At 42.9% G+C, this 17,691-nt stretch overlaps 1 protein-coding gene across 1 annotated transcript; it reads right to left on the reverse strand.

The window, feature by feature from the left end:
- Nucleotides 1-1,289: 1,289 nt before the first annotated feature.
- Nucleotides 1,290-10,170, reverse strand: LOC140077743 (cytochrome P450 2G1-like). Its single transcript, XM_072125179.1, has 9 exons — nt 9,953-10,170; nt 8,162-8,324; nt 7,502-7,651; nt 7,154-7,314; nt 5,763-5,939; nt 5,529-5,670; nt 4,782-4,969; nt 4,392-4,533; nt 1,290-1,709 (listed from the first exon to the last, which is right to left on the reverse strand). Exons 1-9 carry the CDS (start codon nt 10,130-10,132, stop codon nt 1,525-1,527), a joined length of 1,488 nt encoding a protein of 495 aa, XP_071981280.1. The 5' UTR covers nt 10,133-10,170; the 3' UTR covers nt 1,290-1,524.
- Between the last annotated feature and the right edge of the window lie 7,521 nt (nt 10,171-17,691).

Here is a 17,691-nt window from a genome sequence, read left to right on the forward strand (position 1 = left end):
TAGTAGAAGGTCCTTGTTTGAGGACAATACTGTAGGAGACATCCCTGAATCATCACATTACTTAAGCCAAAGCCTCTTCAGTCAGTAAGAAGATTCAACTGTCCATTTGTATCCGGTCTAATGGAACCACACGAGTTAAAATGTAACGCGCTTATCAATGAAATCATGTGCGTAGATGTAGTAAATGCACCAAGATTGGGCCGATTGTGTCCTCAAAACATTGAGAAGGGTTTTGATTATAAGATTCCTCTACAAATTTGTCTGCCAAACTTTTCAGGTCATTGACTTTGAGCTAAAATTAAGCTAACCTGAAATTTGCTGCTTATATAGAATCTTAGAAATCTCATCAGTTTTGATTATAAACCCTAATATGGAAATCCCCAGAATATGACCAAAATAGAAGTCAGTCAGCAGGAAGTTTAAGCGGAACCCGGACCCACCCCCAAACTACTAATCTTTTTAGGAACCCAAACTTTGCCGTTTGGGTTCACTCATCACTAATACATTACCATGGAAACAGTGGAGGGATACGTTTGGCTTTATCAGTTTATTATTCTAAAAACTACCAAGCAAGGAGCATACAAACCTCAAAACCCCAAAAATGCTGAAAAAAACAACATTATGAAAAAAACTGTACAGGACAGGAGACACAATGGAGTCCAATGTTTTTACAGGCGGTCCCCTACTCAAGGACACCCGACTTACAGACAACCCATAGTTACAGACGGACCCCTCTGCCCACTGTGACCTCTGGTGACCTCTCTGGATGTTACTATAGTCCCAGGCTGCAATGATCAGCTGTAAGGTGTCTGTAATGAAGCTTTATTGATAATTCTTGGTCCAATTACACCAAAAATTTTGAAACTCCAATTGTCACTGGGGCAAAAGAAAAAAAATTGTCTAGAACTTCCATTATAAAATATACAGTTTCGACTTACATACAAATTCAACTTAAGAACACACCTCCAGACCCTATCTTGTATGTAACCCGGGAACTGCCTGTATTAACACAAAATAACTACAGGCAGTCCCCGAGTTACGTACAAGATAGGGTCCATAGATTGGTTCTTTATTTGAATTTGTATGTAAGTTGAAATTGTATATTTTATAATTGTAGTTTAGACAAAAAATTTTCTTGCCCCAGTGACAATCGTAGTTGCAAAATATTTTGCTGTAATTGGACCAAGGATTATCAATAAAGCTTCATTACAGACACCTTACAGCTGATCATTGCAGCCTGGGACTATAGTAACATCCAGAGAGGTCACCAGAGGTCACAGGGGCAGAGGGGTCACCAGAGGTCACATGGGGCAGTGGGGTCCGTCTGTAAGTCGGGTGTCCTAAAGTAGGGGACCGCCTGCACACATTTACAGAATGATTTTTAGCACATATATTATTACATCCATGACCATAACAAAAAAAAATGCAGTCATTGAAATTGAAGAGAACCAAAAATCGGAGTAGCCTTGTGTTTTCTAAGTTCTAAAATTTTTCAGCGTCTATGATGCAAGAGCTTATCCCAGATCAGAGACGAGGGACAACTTTCATCTTGTATGTATGAGGTCTTGATGCATTGGTGTTGGGTTCTGGTCTTATACTCAATTTTTTTCTGTCTACTGTGGGCTCCAAGGTAAACTTCTGCAGTACAGTGGTGAGGAAGAGGAAGATTTCCATGCGGGCCAGGCCTTCTCCCATACACAAGCGTTTTCCTGAGGAACATACAAGAGAAGTGAAGATACCGCAACAGTAAAAGATCAACAGTTAAGTAGCCCGGCCCTTTATCCAGAGCTAATGTAAATTTCAATAGTGACATTGTAATGCTTTACTTTTCCTCTGGAGGCACTGTAGGGAAGTTAAACCCTTGCTGCCTATTCCAATACAGATATAGACTAATACAAGTGCTTCTCTATAATAAAATATCGGTAAATTTATATTTCAGTAATTCAATTCAAAAAGTGTAACTAATATATCGTCATTACAAACAGAGTGAACAGAGTGAAACAAGTGTTTGCTTATGTTAGTGTTAATGATTATGGCTCACAGCCAAGTTATTGGGGCACACAGCCAAGTTATTGGGGCACATTTACTTAATGGGTCCGACGAGTTCACAGAAAGATAAGATCAGTAAGATCGTGCCCCCGATATTTTGCATGTCGCTTCCCCGCTCAGGTCCCCGGGGTTCACCTACTTCTTCCTGGTGCATGTAAGTGCATTGGTTGCGACACAATTTTAATATTAAATCCCGTGCTCAGTCCGAATCAGTTGGATTGTCCGACGGCCCGCCCTCCTGATTTCTGTCGCATTAAAGCCAGCGCAGCTGCGCCACAATCCGATTGCGTGCATCACAATACCCAGTTAAATACCTGTCATGGCGGCGCAATTCCCGAAAACATCGGAAACCCCACGAAAGTCCAATCCGCAGACCCTTAGTAAATAAGCTCCATTGTCTCAGAAAATTAGAATAACTAACCCAAAACACCTGTAAAGGAAGAGTTTTAAAAGCTTCCATAGTCTGGTTCAGTAAGCGACACATTCATGGGGAAGAAAAGTGACTTGACAGATGTCCAGAAGGCAGTCATTGGGGCACATTTACTTACCTGGTCCAGTCGCCATCCCGCGGCGCGTTGTCCGGCGAGGATTCGGGTCTGCCGGGATTCACTAAGGTCGTGTGCCCAATATCCATCAGGTGTCGCTGCTGGGCCGAGGTCCACCTGAGTTCACCTTCTTCTTCCCGGTGCATGTAAGCGCTTGATTTTGCGACACAAAAGGTTTTTTAAATTCCACAGTTTTTCCGAATCCCTCGGGTTGTCCCCCCCCATTTCTGATGTGTGAAAGCCGGCGCCGCTGCGCCAAAATCTGATCGCGTGCGCCAAAATCCCGGGGCAATTCGGAAATTGCCGGTAAACCCGATGAAAGTGCGCGATTCTGACCCTTAGTAAATGAGCCCCATTGACTCACCTCACAAGGAAGGTAAACCACTAAAGGTCATTGCGAAAGAACTGCATGCAAGTGACCCGGAATAAGCCGTCAAGTAAGTCAAAACTCGAGTTGGGTGTGAGCATGGACCTTTTTACCACTGCTCCTTTCCTCACCAGGGGTGAACTTTTTAATATTGATTTTATTGATGCCTACTTTTACCTTTCCTTTAAGATTACAGAGTGGAACACCAGCCTCTTGTTTCATAATCTCTGTTTCTGGAGGCACCAGATGGTGGGTGCACACAGGACACACGGGAGAGTTACAGACCTTGCCTGAAGTCTAGACTAGGTCTCACGTGTCAGTGTCTATTCCATTTGAAATGATCCTTTTTGTCAGTGTTTACTTTGGATTGTAGATATTAGAAGGAGGTTAATGCTGCAAAATTTTTCATCATCTCTGAATTTGGGACTAAATGGCATTTTTGAGCAGAAAGACCGGTTTATGTTTTTTGATTTGACTCATTTGTGCTTTAAAACTTGCATGTGTTTTTCTTTTTGGTCCACTGGGTTTTATTAGATATTACTAATCCATCCTGGCTACACATAGTTTACTGTATTGTGTTCTGTTTACGGTCAATCTTATGTTTGTTATTATTAGACGGCCAATGATTCAACAGCATTTATCAAACATTAAAAAAATATGACCGTATATACTCGAGTATAAGCTGAGTTTTTCAGCATAAAAAGCGTGCTGAAAAACCCTAACTTGGCTAATACTCGAGTCTATAAAAAAAGTGTACTCACCTTCCGACGCCTCCCAGTAGGTCCTTTTCTAGCCATCGATGTTCTGGCTCTGGCTCCCTCTCTCCATGCGGTGCCGTTGCTCGAACTGTGATGTCAGAGGCTCGTTGAAATTCTAGTGTGTGCCGCCAACGGAACACACTATGATGTCAGCAAGCCGTTGATGTCACCGCACAGAGAGAGGGAGCTGGAGCCAGAACATCGATAGCTAGATAAGGACCTACCGGGGGAAGGGAGGCGTCGGAAGATGACTACACTTTTTTTTCTTGTAGGCTGGGCATCGGTGAGGGGCCGTATAATGGCGGACCGGGGGCTGTAGGCTGTATACTAGGGGACCAGGGGCTGCAGTATATATACTTGGGGTCAGAAGCTGCAGGCTATATACTGGGGACAAGGGGCTTCTGGGTATATACTGGAGGGCATTCACTGGCTGGCTGTATACTGGGGGCAGACTGGGGCCAATGCATATCCTACCCTCGGCTTTTACTCAAGTCAATACTTTTTTCCATTTTTGGTGTTAAAATTAGGTACCTCAGCTTATACTCGGGTCAGCTTATACTCGAGTATATAGGGTATTTTGAACCTTACTCTGAAGTAGTAGGAGGCTTTACTTTATTTATTTATTTTTGTTTGATTGCTTTATTTATGCTTTATCTCTAGAGAAACTCTTACCTATGGAGAATGGCATAAATGCATCACTTTTCTTGAAGCCACCTTTATCATTAAGAAAGTGTCCGGGATCAAACTCTTCAGGTTTCTTAAATTGTTTGGGGTCTTTCAGGACAGAGGTCAGCATGGGAAACACCATGGTGCCCTGAAAAATGAATGAATGAAATGAAGATCTACCAAAGTTTCAAGTCTGGGAAGAAGCTGAATCGAAGTTTAGAACAAAGATTTTCAGGTCACCAAAACTTTATTGGCATGGGGTGTCCCTAGAAGATACTTCCTTTAAAGGAACCCAAATTTCTCTTCAATATACATTAGATTGTATAAAGTTTAAAAGTATAATACAGGACAGAAGGTATAAAGAGAAGACAAGTTGACAAGAGGAACATTCTGTACCTTTGGAATGTGATATCCCCTGAAGGTTGTGTCCTTGCTGACCGCATGGGGAGCTCCTGTGGGAGCAATATCTGAAAATCTCTGGATCTCGTGGATCACGGCATCTGTATAGGGCATTTTACTCCTGTCTTCTATTGATGGACATCGATCTTTTCCTATTACATTGTCAATCTCTTTGTGCATCTTCCCTGAAATTACGAGGACAAAACAAAGACTTTATTTTTTAAGAAACATAGTCTATCCATAGTACAATGTCATGACAACCATATTCTTAATAGAAGAGGACTTGATAGTTAATCATTGTTTATATGAATGTATGAGGCATTACAACTACCCATCAGATAACAACATAAGCAAGACGCAGGGGAATAACGATGGCGAATGAAAGAGGTGTGACCGTGACCGGGCCGGCAAGGAGAGGGGCCCTGCTACGAGCACAGGTAAATAAGAGCTGCCAACTAAACACTGCAGTGTATTGAACTGTGTGACAGCCCAACTTTAAACTGTATGGTGGTGTCCTCCGATACAGTTGGAAGCCAAGACAGAGACAGGGATTAATTCTATTAACAGACGTGTGCAGGACGGACGCATTGCTGGAGCTGGACAGCTTACTCTTCTGGCACTCTACCTCGCTCTATAGTTCACCACCCTTGGGAGGATCATGGTGAAGTAGGTGAGGTGAGTAGGTGAGAACTGCGCTGCTACTTTTTATAAATAAAACACATTGAAGAGCATTAAAGTTTTTACCTTGTATTTCTGGATATTTCATGAGTATAAGAAAACTATATCTCAGGGTCATGCTTGTAGTCTCTGTTCCAGCAAAGAATAAATCTAATATCGTTCCCTCTAAGTTTTCCTCATGAAATTCTGTGTCTGGATTCTTTTTTTCCTGAAAAGCATAAATGTAATATTATTTTAATGTGAGAGCTCAGAGCTGTTTGTGTAAGTCATTGAAATAATATTATTTAAAAAAAAACCTACCTCTTTCATCTTAATAAGAAAGCAATCTATGTAGTCGCGAGGGCAGTTCTCATCCAGGGTGGCCCGGTGGGTCTTCACTATCTCTCTAATAAAAAGTTTCAGCTCGTCCAAAATTTTGAAGATCTTCTGATGAGGACCAGGGATGTAGGCCATTATGGTTGGCAACATGTTAAAAAGCTGAAATGCAAAAAGCATTTATATGTTGACATACTTTTCTTCAATTCATACCATGTTTTGTATTTCTATGGTTACAGAATACAAGAAACACTTTGTGGCCAGATCCCGTAGTTGTACCACCTTCCAATTGTCCTTTTACTTGCAAAGATGTCAAATGTGTTTCAACAAGAAGATTGTCACGGGTGTCCCCGTGACCCACGTCCTGGATTGTGGGCACACCCGTGTCTCTCTCCAATCCCCAGCTCCCCTCCCCGCTGTCTTACCTGTCTTTTCTGCTCCGGCTCCAGCAGCCTGGCATGCGCGTCCCTGCCTCCTAGGGTCTCAAAGATTTCAAGGGCCAGCACACCGCTGATTTGTCCGGGCCATTCTGAGGGAATTGGATAAAAGCCTGTCTCTCCCAGCATTTTCCGCCGGATCTTTGTGCCCAGTGCCTCTGAGAAAGCTATTCCATGGGATTTGCTGTATTTCTGATCTTCTGTTGTGACCCTGGTTCCGTTCCTGACATTGACTCCGTGCTGCCTGTCCGGACCCCTGCCTTGTTCCTGACATTGATCCTGTGCTGCCTGTCTCAACCTTCTGCCCTTCCCTGACCACGATTCTGCCTCACGACTTAGTACCACACCTTGGCCACCACCGCTGGCAAAGTTGCGCCTGTGGAGAGACCTGGTGGTACCTTGCCGCTGCAAGTACATCCCGCTTTGTGGGGGGCTCTGGTTTACGCCATTGCTCGCGGTGGCACAGAGGATCCACTATTTTAGATCCTGACAAAGATGAGGACGGAAAAAAGGACTATGACAAATGGATAAAAACAGAGGGTTTCTTCCTAGCCTGTAAGCTTCAGGGGTGTGGTTGGTGCATAACATCACTTGGCATGGTGTCTCTTGGCAACTTGGATCCTTTGAGGGAATGACCTAATACAGAGCCTGCCATTCGTTAATAGTGTAATACCCTGCACTAAAATAAAAATATTCCAAACACATTCAATGAAGAAGTATCCAACATCAGATTGATGGGAGTCTAACACCCAGCACTTCCACAGATCATTCACAGCAAATTATACACTAAGAATGGAGCAGGAAGTAAACTGCCAAACCAGGTTACTGCGGACTAGTTGCCTTCCATTTGAGTGGGACTTATGATGAAGTGACTGTTGTTGGAAAATTAAGTTAATTACATTTCCCTCAATATAAATTTTAGACGGTCTCTAAACGTACCTGCCCAGAAGCACCAGTGAATAATTGAATAAGAACATTAATATTTGACAAAAGAGTCCCGAATCTTTGGTTGTCGTAGTCAAATCTTTCACCAAACACAATGGAGCAGATGACATTGGAAACAGCCAGTCGTGTGATATGTGTTGGGTCAATGGGATCATCTGTTATTCAGTACAAAAGAGTTGGTTATGTATTGGTCTTGCTGTAGGATATAATACAAAAATGAAAATACTATGGACCACAAAAAATGTAAACATGGGTGGCTCTGAGCAATCGTTAAATATTAGCTATTTGATACTTATGGACAATCTGAGAGTATGAGACTAATATTTTTGGATCTCTACCCACTTTTATCCTTCATAAATTTCTCAGCTAGAAATCGGGCTTCTTCTTGGATTCTTTCCTCAATGCTCCTCTTTCCCATTCCAAAATTTCTCAAAGTTGTTAGAGAGAATCTTCGAAGGATTTTCCATCTTTCTCCATTGCTCGCAACGACTCCTGTAAGTTAAAGGGTTTCTTCAGAAATTAAAAAATACTTAGATGATTACTTTAAAAAATGGTATCATATTACCCATAGTGGTCACCATTATAGTGATCAACCTTTCGTCCACCCCTAAGAAATAGACCTTGGTCACCTACAAAATGGTTTGTCTTCTGCCGAAACTCTAAAGTAAGACAAAGGGCAGGAGCTCTGGCCCACTAGAGGAACTTTTGGTAATCTGATGGACCAGTCTGACAGTTATTGCCCTTAGAGTTAAAGGATTTGACATATTGTTCTACAACTACACCTAAGCTACCATTCTGACTACAAGCACTTAGATGAGCCACCATTCTGTCAGCACAAGAAAAGTGCTACAGAGAATGATGTCACCAAAGATTCTGAGCTTATGGCTGGAGAATATCAGTTAAAAAACAAGAAATACATCATCCTACAGATTCAGGAACTGCTTCCGTACGTAGATCATGGAGAAGTAGAAGCTTTAAGCTGTTATTTCCTATAACTCTTACCAAAACCCCTCTGAAGAAATTCTCCTGCTCCTGTGTCTCCTCTATCGCTGAAGGCATCACTGCGGTCCACCAACGCTTCCTTCACCGCATCGAACCCGGTCAGTACTATTGTCCGAAAGTTTGCCAGGTAGAGGGTATAGACAGGTCCATGCTTCTCGCTCAGCTACAAAGAGATAAAAAACATATAATGATATAGAAAACATATAAAGAAATGGCGCATGTAATATGTATTTAGTTTTTATTTTTTAATTGGTTTTCACACTGCTCTGCCATCCAGTTGCAGTATATCAGCGTTCATCTGCTCTGTGCCACCCCTGGCCAAACCTGGAAGTGAAGCGGGTTAGGGCAGGTATGCACCTAATACTTCTACTGCCTGAGGTTAGCGAATAAATAGCAGCCCCCCATCTACCTTTTATGGACATCTACCACCAGGATCAAGGATTGTAAACCGAGCACACGGATATACTGGTGTGTGCTCCCTCTGGTAGGATCTACTCAACTTTAAGCTTCCTATATCCTCGTTTTTAAGAAAAAAGACTTTAAAAATTATGCAAATAAGACAGATAAGACAGGCTCCATTAACACCTATGGGTCCTGAAGCCCCTCAGCCTTATTTGCATAATTTTAAAAGCATTTTTTTGTAAAAACCTGGGCAGCTAAGCATGTAAGAGAAGGGCAGATCCTGCCCGAGGGTGCACACACCGGTATGTCAGTGGGCTTGGTTTACAATCCTTGGTTCTGGTCATAGATGTCCTCTAAAACAAAGCTCGGTAGGGGAGATATGTCCACCTGGTAGACTTTCTTTTACATAAACAGAGAGACATGTTAACCACTTCCATACTGCTTTATGACTATATACAAGGGCTAAGCCCTCTCTATACGTGACAGGTATCAGCTGTGTTACTGGATTTAACCTGTTAGGTGGTGCGGTCATAGCCGACAGTGGTACCTAACAGTGCTTCCAATGGGCGCCCCATCTTGGATTGCCGATTGGTTCCCTTCATGATGTCATCGGAGGGCTAATGAAGCTGCTCATAGCTGTACTAGTAGGTCACAATGTGCAGGGGCGCATGTCCTTCCCCCACACACTTCTCTGACGCGACTGCCATGCTTCGGTTTTGCTGCTTTGTAATTTTCTGAACCTCACACATGAACAGAAGAGTCAGGGGACTCTCCTTTGTGAATCAATATCACTGCCTCTGATAGAAAAAGCGGCCATACCTCTATCCTTTCTCAACTTTCCCTGACACGACTCACTACTGCTGGAGTCAACTTCAGCCTGTTGAATGCTGAGCTGCCTCTATTTCCTAAAGACTGCTGCCCCCTGCAGACAGGAGGAAGTGCTGCCCGAGGCACAATTCTCGCTTTGTTACAAAAGATTCTTAGCTAAAAAAAGGGAAGGTCTTATTTTAGGATAACACCTTATAAGCCAAAGAGAGTCTCTCTGAGGACAATACAAAACAGTTAGCTCGTTGCTTTCAATATAATGAAAACCATGCAATTCTTTATTACAACTGCGGGGGCGCTGCAGGCAGATTGTGGTGCTGGACACTAAAACCAAATCATCCAAAGAAACCATTTTCACCAAAAAATATTCTATCCACTACATCCATATTTAGATATATCTAGCATATACTCTAATTGTATATGGCAAACCGCCCAGCCCAAGGCGACACATTTCTATTATCTTATCTCCATAACATTTGAGCAATTTTATGAACAGATTTATAGATAGATTTACTATAAAACCACTTACCTAACAGGAGTAGAAGGGCAATTACATTTACTTACCTTAACTAAAGACTGTGGTAGCTCAGAGGTGCTGATCTGTAGGAGATTCCCCAGGATGGGTAGAGGGGTCGGTCCTGGAGGTAGGTTCTTCTGTCTTACCCCATGCCACCACTTTATAAGATAGATTAGTAGGGTGACCCCAGTGGTCAGGAGAAGCGTCGCTGCAATGCTCAGAGCCATCCTGTGTCCCGGGGACTAGAGTTCTGTCTGTGCTGAGCTCCTCTGTAATTATATATTGGCAGGTAATGGGCACTGATACAACATGTTTGGGCAGAGGCTCATATCAGAGGTCAGAGTTACACTAGTATTGCCTAATATATGGAAAATACGATTATTATTATCAACCAGATAAAACCTCAGCAATAAAGTATAAGAGCAGCTCACATGACTCCTCTCAGATCATTGTCATATTTTAGTTCATTGCCATAAAAGAAAGTTCTACGGAAAATGTAATTTTTTTATAAACAGCGTCAACAATCCAACAAAAAAGAGAATAGAGAGACCACCAAGGGGAAAGGATGAAAGCAAAAATCTGTAATCACAAATAGAAGGACATTGAATGAAGGTTGGTATTCAATAACAGAATTATGTGAAATGGCGTAGAAGAAAATACTGCCCGAGATGTCAGTGTTTCAAACATATCAGGGCACATTACTTACCTGGTCCTGTCGCGATCCCCGCTGTGCGTTGACCGACGACAATGCCCTGTGCCACGACTCACTAAGATTGTGCATCCGATATCCTGCATATGTCACTTCCCCGCTCAGGTCCCCGGAGTTCACCTTCTTCCTCCTGGTGCATGTAAGTGCATTGTCCGTGTATAATGCGCTGTGCGAGGAGTCACTAAGATTGTGCATCCGATATCCTGCATGTGTCGCTTCCCTGCTCAGGTCCCTGGAGTTCACCTTCTTCTTCCTGGTGCATGTAAGTGCATTGTCCGTGTATAATGCGCTGTGCAGGGAGTCACTAAGATTGTGCATCCGATATCCTGCATGTGTCGCTTCCCTGCTCAGGTCCCTGGAGTTCACCTTCTTCTTCCTGGTGCATGTAAGTGCATTGTCCGTGTATAATGCGCTGTGCGAGGAGTCACTAAGATTGTGCATCCGATATCCTGCATGTGTCACTTCCCCGCTCAGGTCCCCGGAGTTCACCTTCTTCTTCCCAGTGCATGTAAGTGCATTGTCCGTGTATAATGCGCTGTGCGGGGAGTCACTAAGATCCTGCGCCCGATATCCTGCATGTGTCGCTTCCCCGCTCAGGTCCCCGGAGTTCACCTTCTTCTTCCTGGTGCATGTAAGTGCATTAGTTGCGACACAATTTGAATATTAAATCCCACGCTCAGTCCGAATCAGTCGGATCGCCCCCCCCTCCCCCGATTTCTGTCACATGAAAGCGGCGCAGCTGTGCCACAATCCGATCGCGTGCACACATTCCCCTTCCACATCCCTGTCCCAGCACCGCAAATCCTGAAAAACATGAACAGTCCGACGGAAATGCGATCCGCGGACCCTTAGAAAATAAACCCCATAGGGTCCAAATCAAATACATAAAATGATAAATATTACATTGAAAAAAATACCAATAATCACAGAGGGGCTCATTTACTAAGGGTCACGCAATGCACTTTTGACGGACTGTGCACCGTTTTCGGGGATTACACGGCTTGCACAGGTATTTAAGAAATGTCTGTGCTTTTCTCGAGTAAGAACCTCCATTCTATGGTCCGGTACGCATCACCTTCGCTTTGTATGTGATGACTGTTTCAAAAATGACCCAATAAAGAGTTTTTGGTGCGCAGTGTTTTAATGTTCCTCTCTACATCCATTGCTAGTTTCTATTATTTTCTCACCCAGAGCCCTACCACTCTAAATAAAATTTATATAACACAATCTATGGTACTAAACACTTCTACAAAGAAACATTTCTTAAAAAATACATTAAAGGAAACCTACCAGTTAGAATGGCCGGGGTAAGCAGTAAGTACCGAGCACCAGCTCAGGGTGAGCTCAGGGTGAGCTGGTGCCGGTACTTACTTTCGTTAGTGTTATAAACTGCTGTATCGCGGTTTTAACACTTTTTAAACTTTAGAGCAGAAGACGCTTCGGCGCTGCGCGACCGTGCGCGCGCAACATCTCCGGCATCGCCTATGTAGGCACTGCGTTGAATTTTGTCATATTCCTGGAACTGGACAAAGCTGTTTGACCACCGGCCTTTCACTTGAGCAGAAAAAAAAAATCTTTTATACCTCTACTTCTGGGATTGCAGCTCCGGCCAACTCACTTGGAATGTCATAGACCTTACTAAGACTACATTCACCGTAGTAGTGCGGCGGGCACATGTAGGTGCCGGAAAGAGGAGGAGGGAGTGACTGCTGCTCACCCCGCCCCTCTCCATAGCGATATATGGCGCACGGCGCCGTATACCGGGAGAAGATAGGTCATGTCCTATCTTTCTCCTGGCTACAGGATGGTACGGAGCTGCATGTGTGCGGCACCGTACCGCTTCTGTACCTTGCCATGCGGCCATTGCCGTCTATGGGGGATGTACAAATGGCGTATATAAGTCCCCCATAGGGTCATGTGAAAATAGCCTAAATCTGATCATGCATATGGAATTGTGTGCCGCTGATGATGGAAAATAAGGGGCATTCAATGACATCTGGTCCTCATATTTGCCCACTCTGAGTTTCATACATTAAATCTCGCTCTTGATTGCATTGTTGCCCCCCCCCCAATCCCACCACATTTCCTCTTTTCCCTCCCCAAATATAATTTCTTTAAGTGTTTTGTTTAGTTTTATAGGTTTTGTTTATTTTCCCACCGACTAAATTATTTAACCCCTTCCTGCAATGGGACGTAATAGTACTGCAAGTGACTTCTTGCATCTGGCGCATAAGTGGAGATGGTGCCAGTGGGTGTCACCTGTATATTACAGCTGACCCTATGCTCTAACACCCCTCAACCGGAGATAACTTGGATCGCTGATGATAACCCCTTACATGCCGTGGTTAAACATAACCGTGGAGTGTAATGGGATTCTGTGTGTGTCCCCCTGGTTTGCACAACTCCCACCCCCCAACCCCCCGTGCAATTTCATGGGGAAATCCGATCCTTCCCCTGGCAGCCCCGAGGTCTAATATGTACCCCTGGGCTGTTCCAGTAGCTGTTTACACATGCATCATACCTTAACATATCAGTGCCGTAGCTTCAACAAGCAGTCAGACGTTCCAATGGAAGTATGTTTAAAGTGGAAAAAAAGTTAATAACATTTTATATAATGTAAAACACATTTTAAAATGTCCCTAAAACACAAATATTCTATCGAAATACTTAATATTCATATTTCAATGATAATATTGAAAATTATATGAAATGGAAATGGAGAACATTTGGGAAGAAGAATAATTTATGGCTTTGCATTTAAAATTTTGTATAGTGATGTCCAATTAGCATATCTAAAGTTAGACTTCTCTTTGCATTGTGAACTCTTAGGGGGACATTCCCACCATGCATAGGATTTCTTTTTATTAGTTTATCTAGGAGCAGATATTTGGTAGGACAGGTCCCTCCTATCAACTCCCCACTGTTATGATGTGCCATATAGTAAGATGTGTTGCTTAATGGGGTGCAGAGGTTGTGGTTGTACCTGGGGCCAGGATCCTTCTGGAGCCCATGAGGTGTCTCTTCCTGATATCAAAGAAGTTAAAGAAAATCTACTATTAGATTTGGTGCAGTATGAAGCAAACATACCTGGAGACTGCTGTAGCTACACTGATGCAGGATCATATCTTGGTTAATCCCTGAGCTGAGTGGTTTTGCAGAAAAAAGCAATTAAAACATTCAGGACCTTGAGAAAGCTGGGACAGCATGACTGCCAAGATAAATACATCAGAGCTTGGAATTGCAAGCACTAATCAACCTGAGCTGGATCACTCATACACAGCAGCTGGGGGATGGTGCGGCAATTGATTATTTTGTCTGGCAGGGAGAAAAGTGATTGCACCATCATCTCCTGCAGAGAAAAACTCACCCAAGCGCTGAAGGAGCCATAGGGGCAGAGCTTCATTATCATAGTGTTATATCTGTTTTATCAGCAAAAACACTTAGCTCAGGGATTAACCAAGATATGATCCTGCATCAGTGTAGCTACAGCATTCTCAAGGTATATTTGCTTCAAAATGCATCAAATCAGATGGTAGGTTTCCTTTAATACAATTAACAATATATTATATCTGGGAGCCTGGTATAAATTTAACTTTGTAGAACAAGTGGCTTCAAGTTGTGTCCCTTCATATTATGCTTAATTAAAACAGTCCTACAGTGCTAAAAATACAGGGGGACATTAATCAGGGCTCTATGGAAGAAAACTGGCGTAGATGCCCTGAAATCATCTCAATGACTTGTGAAGTGCCAGGTATTGTTGTTATTATACTCTTCGTGCCAGTTTATTGCCGGATAGGGGTGAAGGCGGCACAGCCGGTGGAGGAGTGGAGCGGTGCACCGTATTCCTGCCACGCCCCCTACACACTGCAGCGAAAGTGAAAGTTTGCATTCCTCGGCTCATTTCTACACCAGATCGGGATTTCATCATGTAGGTGTATGATAACGCTCACCTACAGCCTGTAACCCTGCAAAGTTTATTTATTCTTGGTGGCCAGGACATTGAGGTCTGTGGCACCTTGATGGTCTGATGACTGCATATAATAACACACAAGGATCATGGGAGTTCAAAGCCAAGTTCGGATAATATAAACCATGCAGATCCTAACTCAAGTATGAAGTTTCAAAACAGTCGTAAACCAACATGTCCTACTGAACCTGTGACCTGTTTTATAGATTGATCTTGGGTGACAAGGACAATCACTGGCAATACAAACATCTGTGTGTGCCAAAAGCCAATAAACTGCTGGGAATTTGGCACAAACATATCTTTAAAGGTCTCTCAGAAGGTTACAAATCATCATCAGGACACAAAGCTATGAACTCAGCTGCAGGGTTGGCTCCAGGTTTCATTAGGCCCCGGGGTGACAAAGCCTCAGTAGGCCCCCTTGTAAACTCACATGGCGGCATTAAAGTCTCCCTAAAATATTTCCTAGTTTATAGTAGCAAAAACAGCCCCCGTATGGTTTTATTATATACAGCCCCCACATGGTTATATTATATACAGCCCCTCATGGTTATATTATATACAGCCCCCTCATGGTTATATTATATACAGCCCCCTCATGGTTATATTATATACAGCCCCTCATGGTTATATTATACAGCCCCTCATGGTTATTTTATATACAGCCCCCTCATGGTAATATTATATACAGCCCCCTCATGGTTATTTTATATACAACGCCCTCCTGGTTATATTATATACAGCCCCCTCATGGTTATATTATATACAGCCCTCTCATGGTTATATTATATACAGCCCCCTCATGGTTATTTTATATACAGCCTCCCTCATGGTAATATTATATACAGCCCTCTCATGGTTATATTATATACAGCCCCCTCATGGTTATTTTTTATACAGCACCCTCATGGTTATATTATATACAGCCCCTCATGGTTATATTATATACAGCCCCCTCATGGTTATATTATATACAGCCCCCTCATGGTTATTTTTTATACAGCACCCTCATGGTTATATTATATACAGCCCCTCATGGGTATTTTATATACAGCCTCCCTCATGGTTATATTATACAGCCCCTCATGGTAATATTATATACAGCCCCCTCATGGTAATATTATATACAGCCCCCTCATGGTTATTTTATATACAGCCCCTCATGGTTATATTATACAGCCCCCTCATGGTTACCGTATTTTCCGGACTATAAGGCGCACATAAAAGCCTAGAATTTCCTTAGAAATCCAAAGTGCGCCTTATAGTCTGGTGCGCCCTATGTATGGAGGAGGGCAGCGGACCCTACTTACATAGGACCCCGCTAGGACCGGAGACAGCAGATCTCCAGCGGGATCAACAGGCGCCATAGCGTGAACCAACTTCTGCCACGTGGTCTGCAGTTCCCGCTGGAGATCTGCTGTCTCCGGTAGCGGGGATATACAGCCCCCTCATGGTAATATTATATACAGCCCCCTCATGGATATTTTATATACTGCCCCTCATAGTTATATTATATACAGCCCCCTCATGGTTATTTTATAAACAGTCCCCTCATGGTAATATTATATACAGCCCCCTCATGGTTATTTTATATACAGCCCCTCATGGTTATTTTATATACAGCCCCCTCATGGTTATTTTATGTAAAGCCCATCTCAGCCCTTATGGATTCATTAGATATAACCCCCTCACCCCCATGGATTCCGTATTTACAGCCTATTTGGGCCCCCCTCTGGCTCGGCTATGGCCAGTGCTGGCCCCAGCCCTACTCAGCTGATTCCTCCTATAAAACTGGCAACTCACATCACACCGAGGATCCACTAATGGCCAAGAAAATAATTGGTAATATATGGATTGTGTAATATAAATTTTTATTGAAAGTGGTAGGGCTCTGGGCTATGTCATCCACCAAGGTGAAACAAAACATTTGAGCAGAGTAAAAGAAAGGATTTAGTAACAGTTCTCAGTCCGTTGATCCAACAACACCCCCAAAAAGAAATTCATTGAGATAATAAATCACACATATTGTCATTATGTTATTATGTTGTATTTTGTCTGCTTTGTAATCTCTCTAAATGAGTTACCTTGGAAGTATTTCTGTTCCCCTTATTTACAAACAAACCTCCTTCCTCTTTATGAGGAAGCAATCTACGAAGTCACAAAGACAGCTCTCGTCTAGGGTGGCCAATCCTCCAATAAACTGTTATAGGCAAACATATTTGTCATAATATTTGGTTACATATTAAAAAGGTAATAACAAATAAAAAATTTAAATTATTTATATTTATATATTTCTATTCACAATATGCTGTATTCCGTCCATCATCACCCCCCTCCCCCCTGCATATACATACTTAAATAGTTAATGCAGTGGAAAAAAGATTTATTTACAATAAGTTCAACCAAGAAAAGGAAGGGATTGGATAAGAAGGGATTTAAGGGAATACATTCTATATTATAACCTAAAGGTCAATGCTATTTTGATGTTAACAAGCATCTAGACTTCTTCAAGTTCTCTGCTATCTCTGCTGTGACCAGCTCCTGAGCTTGGCTATTTCACAGATCCACAGATCTTCCAGTAAAGAAGCCGTGTCTCCTCTGGATATTAAACCTTGTTTTCTCCTGAAGGAGACAGTACCCCCCTGTCTTTTGATTTGATTTAATTTGGATCAATTTTCCTCAATATGGACACAAATGAATCATGTCCCCTCTTAGTCTTCTCTCTTAGATCCCTGTTCATGCCCAAATTTGATTCTATGTACTCGTTGTAACGCTATAGTCGAATTACACTGGTGCATGTCAAGTTTCAATTACTAAGAGTCGTAAAGATCAATCCTATGCCAGCCTTCTATGAAACATTCCTCTCTGTAGTCTTCCAGCTAACTCTCTACTGCCCCTCCAATCTATCCTTAAAGGGGTTATCCGGGTTTAAAAAATATCTTATGTCCGGGCTGGGGAAGGCTAGTTAAACATAATAAACATGTACTTACCTCCTCCGGAGCCGCCGATGTCCCGCGCCGCGGTCCCTTTGATCCGTGCCCCTGTTTGTTTACAGGGGCACGGAAGCCGCGCACAGGTAGCTTCCGGTCCGCGATGTGGACGGCTCCTCCCAT

Source organism: Engystomops pustulosus, chromosome 9 (genome assembly GCF_040894005.1).
Source record: "Engystomops pustulosus chromosome 9, aEngPut4.maternal, whole genome shotgun sequence".
Lineage (NCBI taxonomy): Eukaryota > Metazoa > Chordata > Amphibia > Anura > Leptodactylidae > Engystomops > Engystomops pustulosus.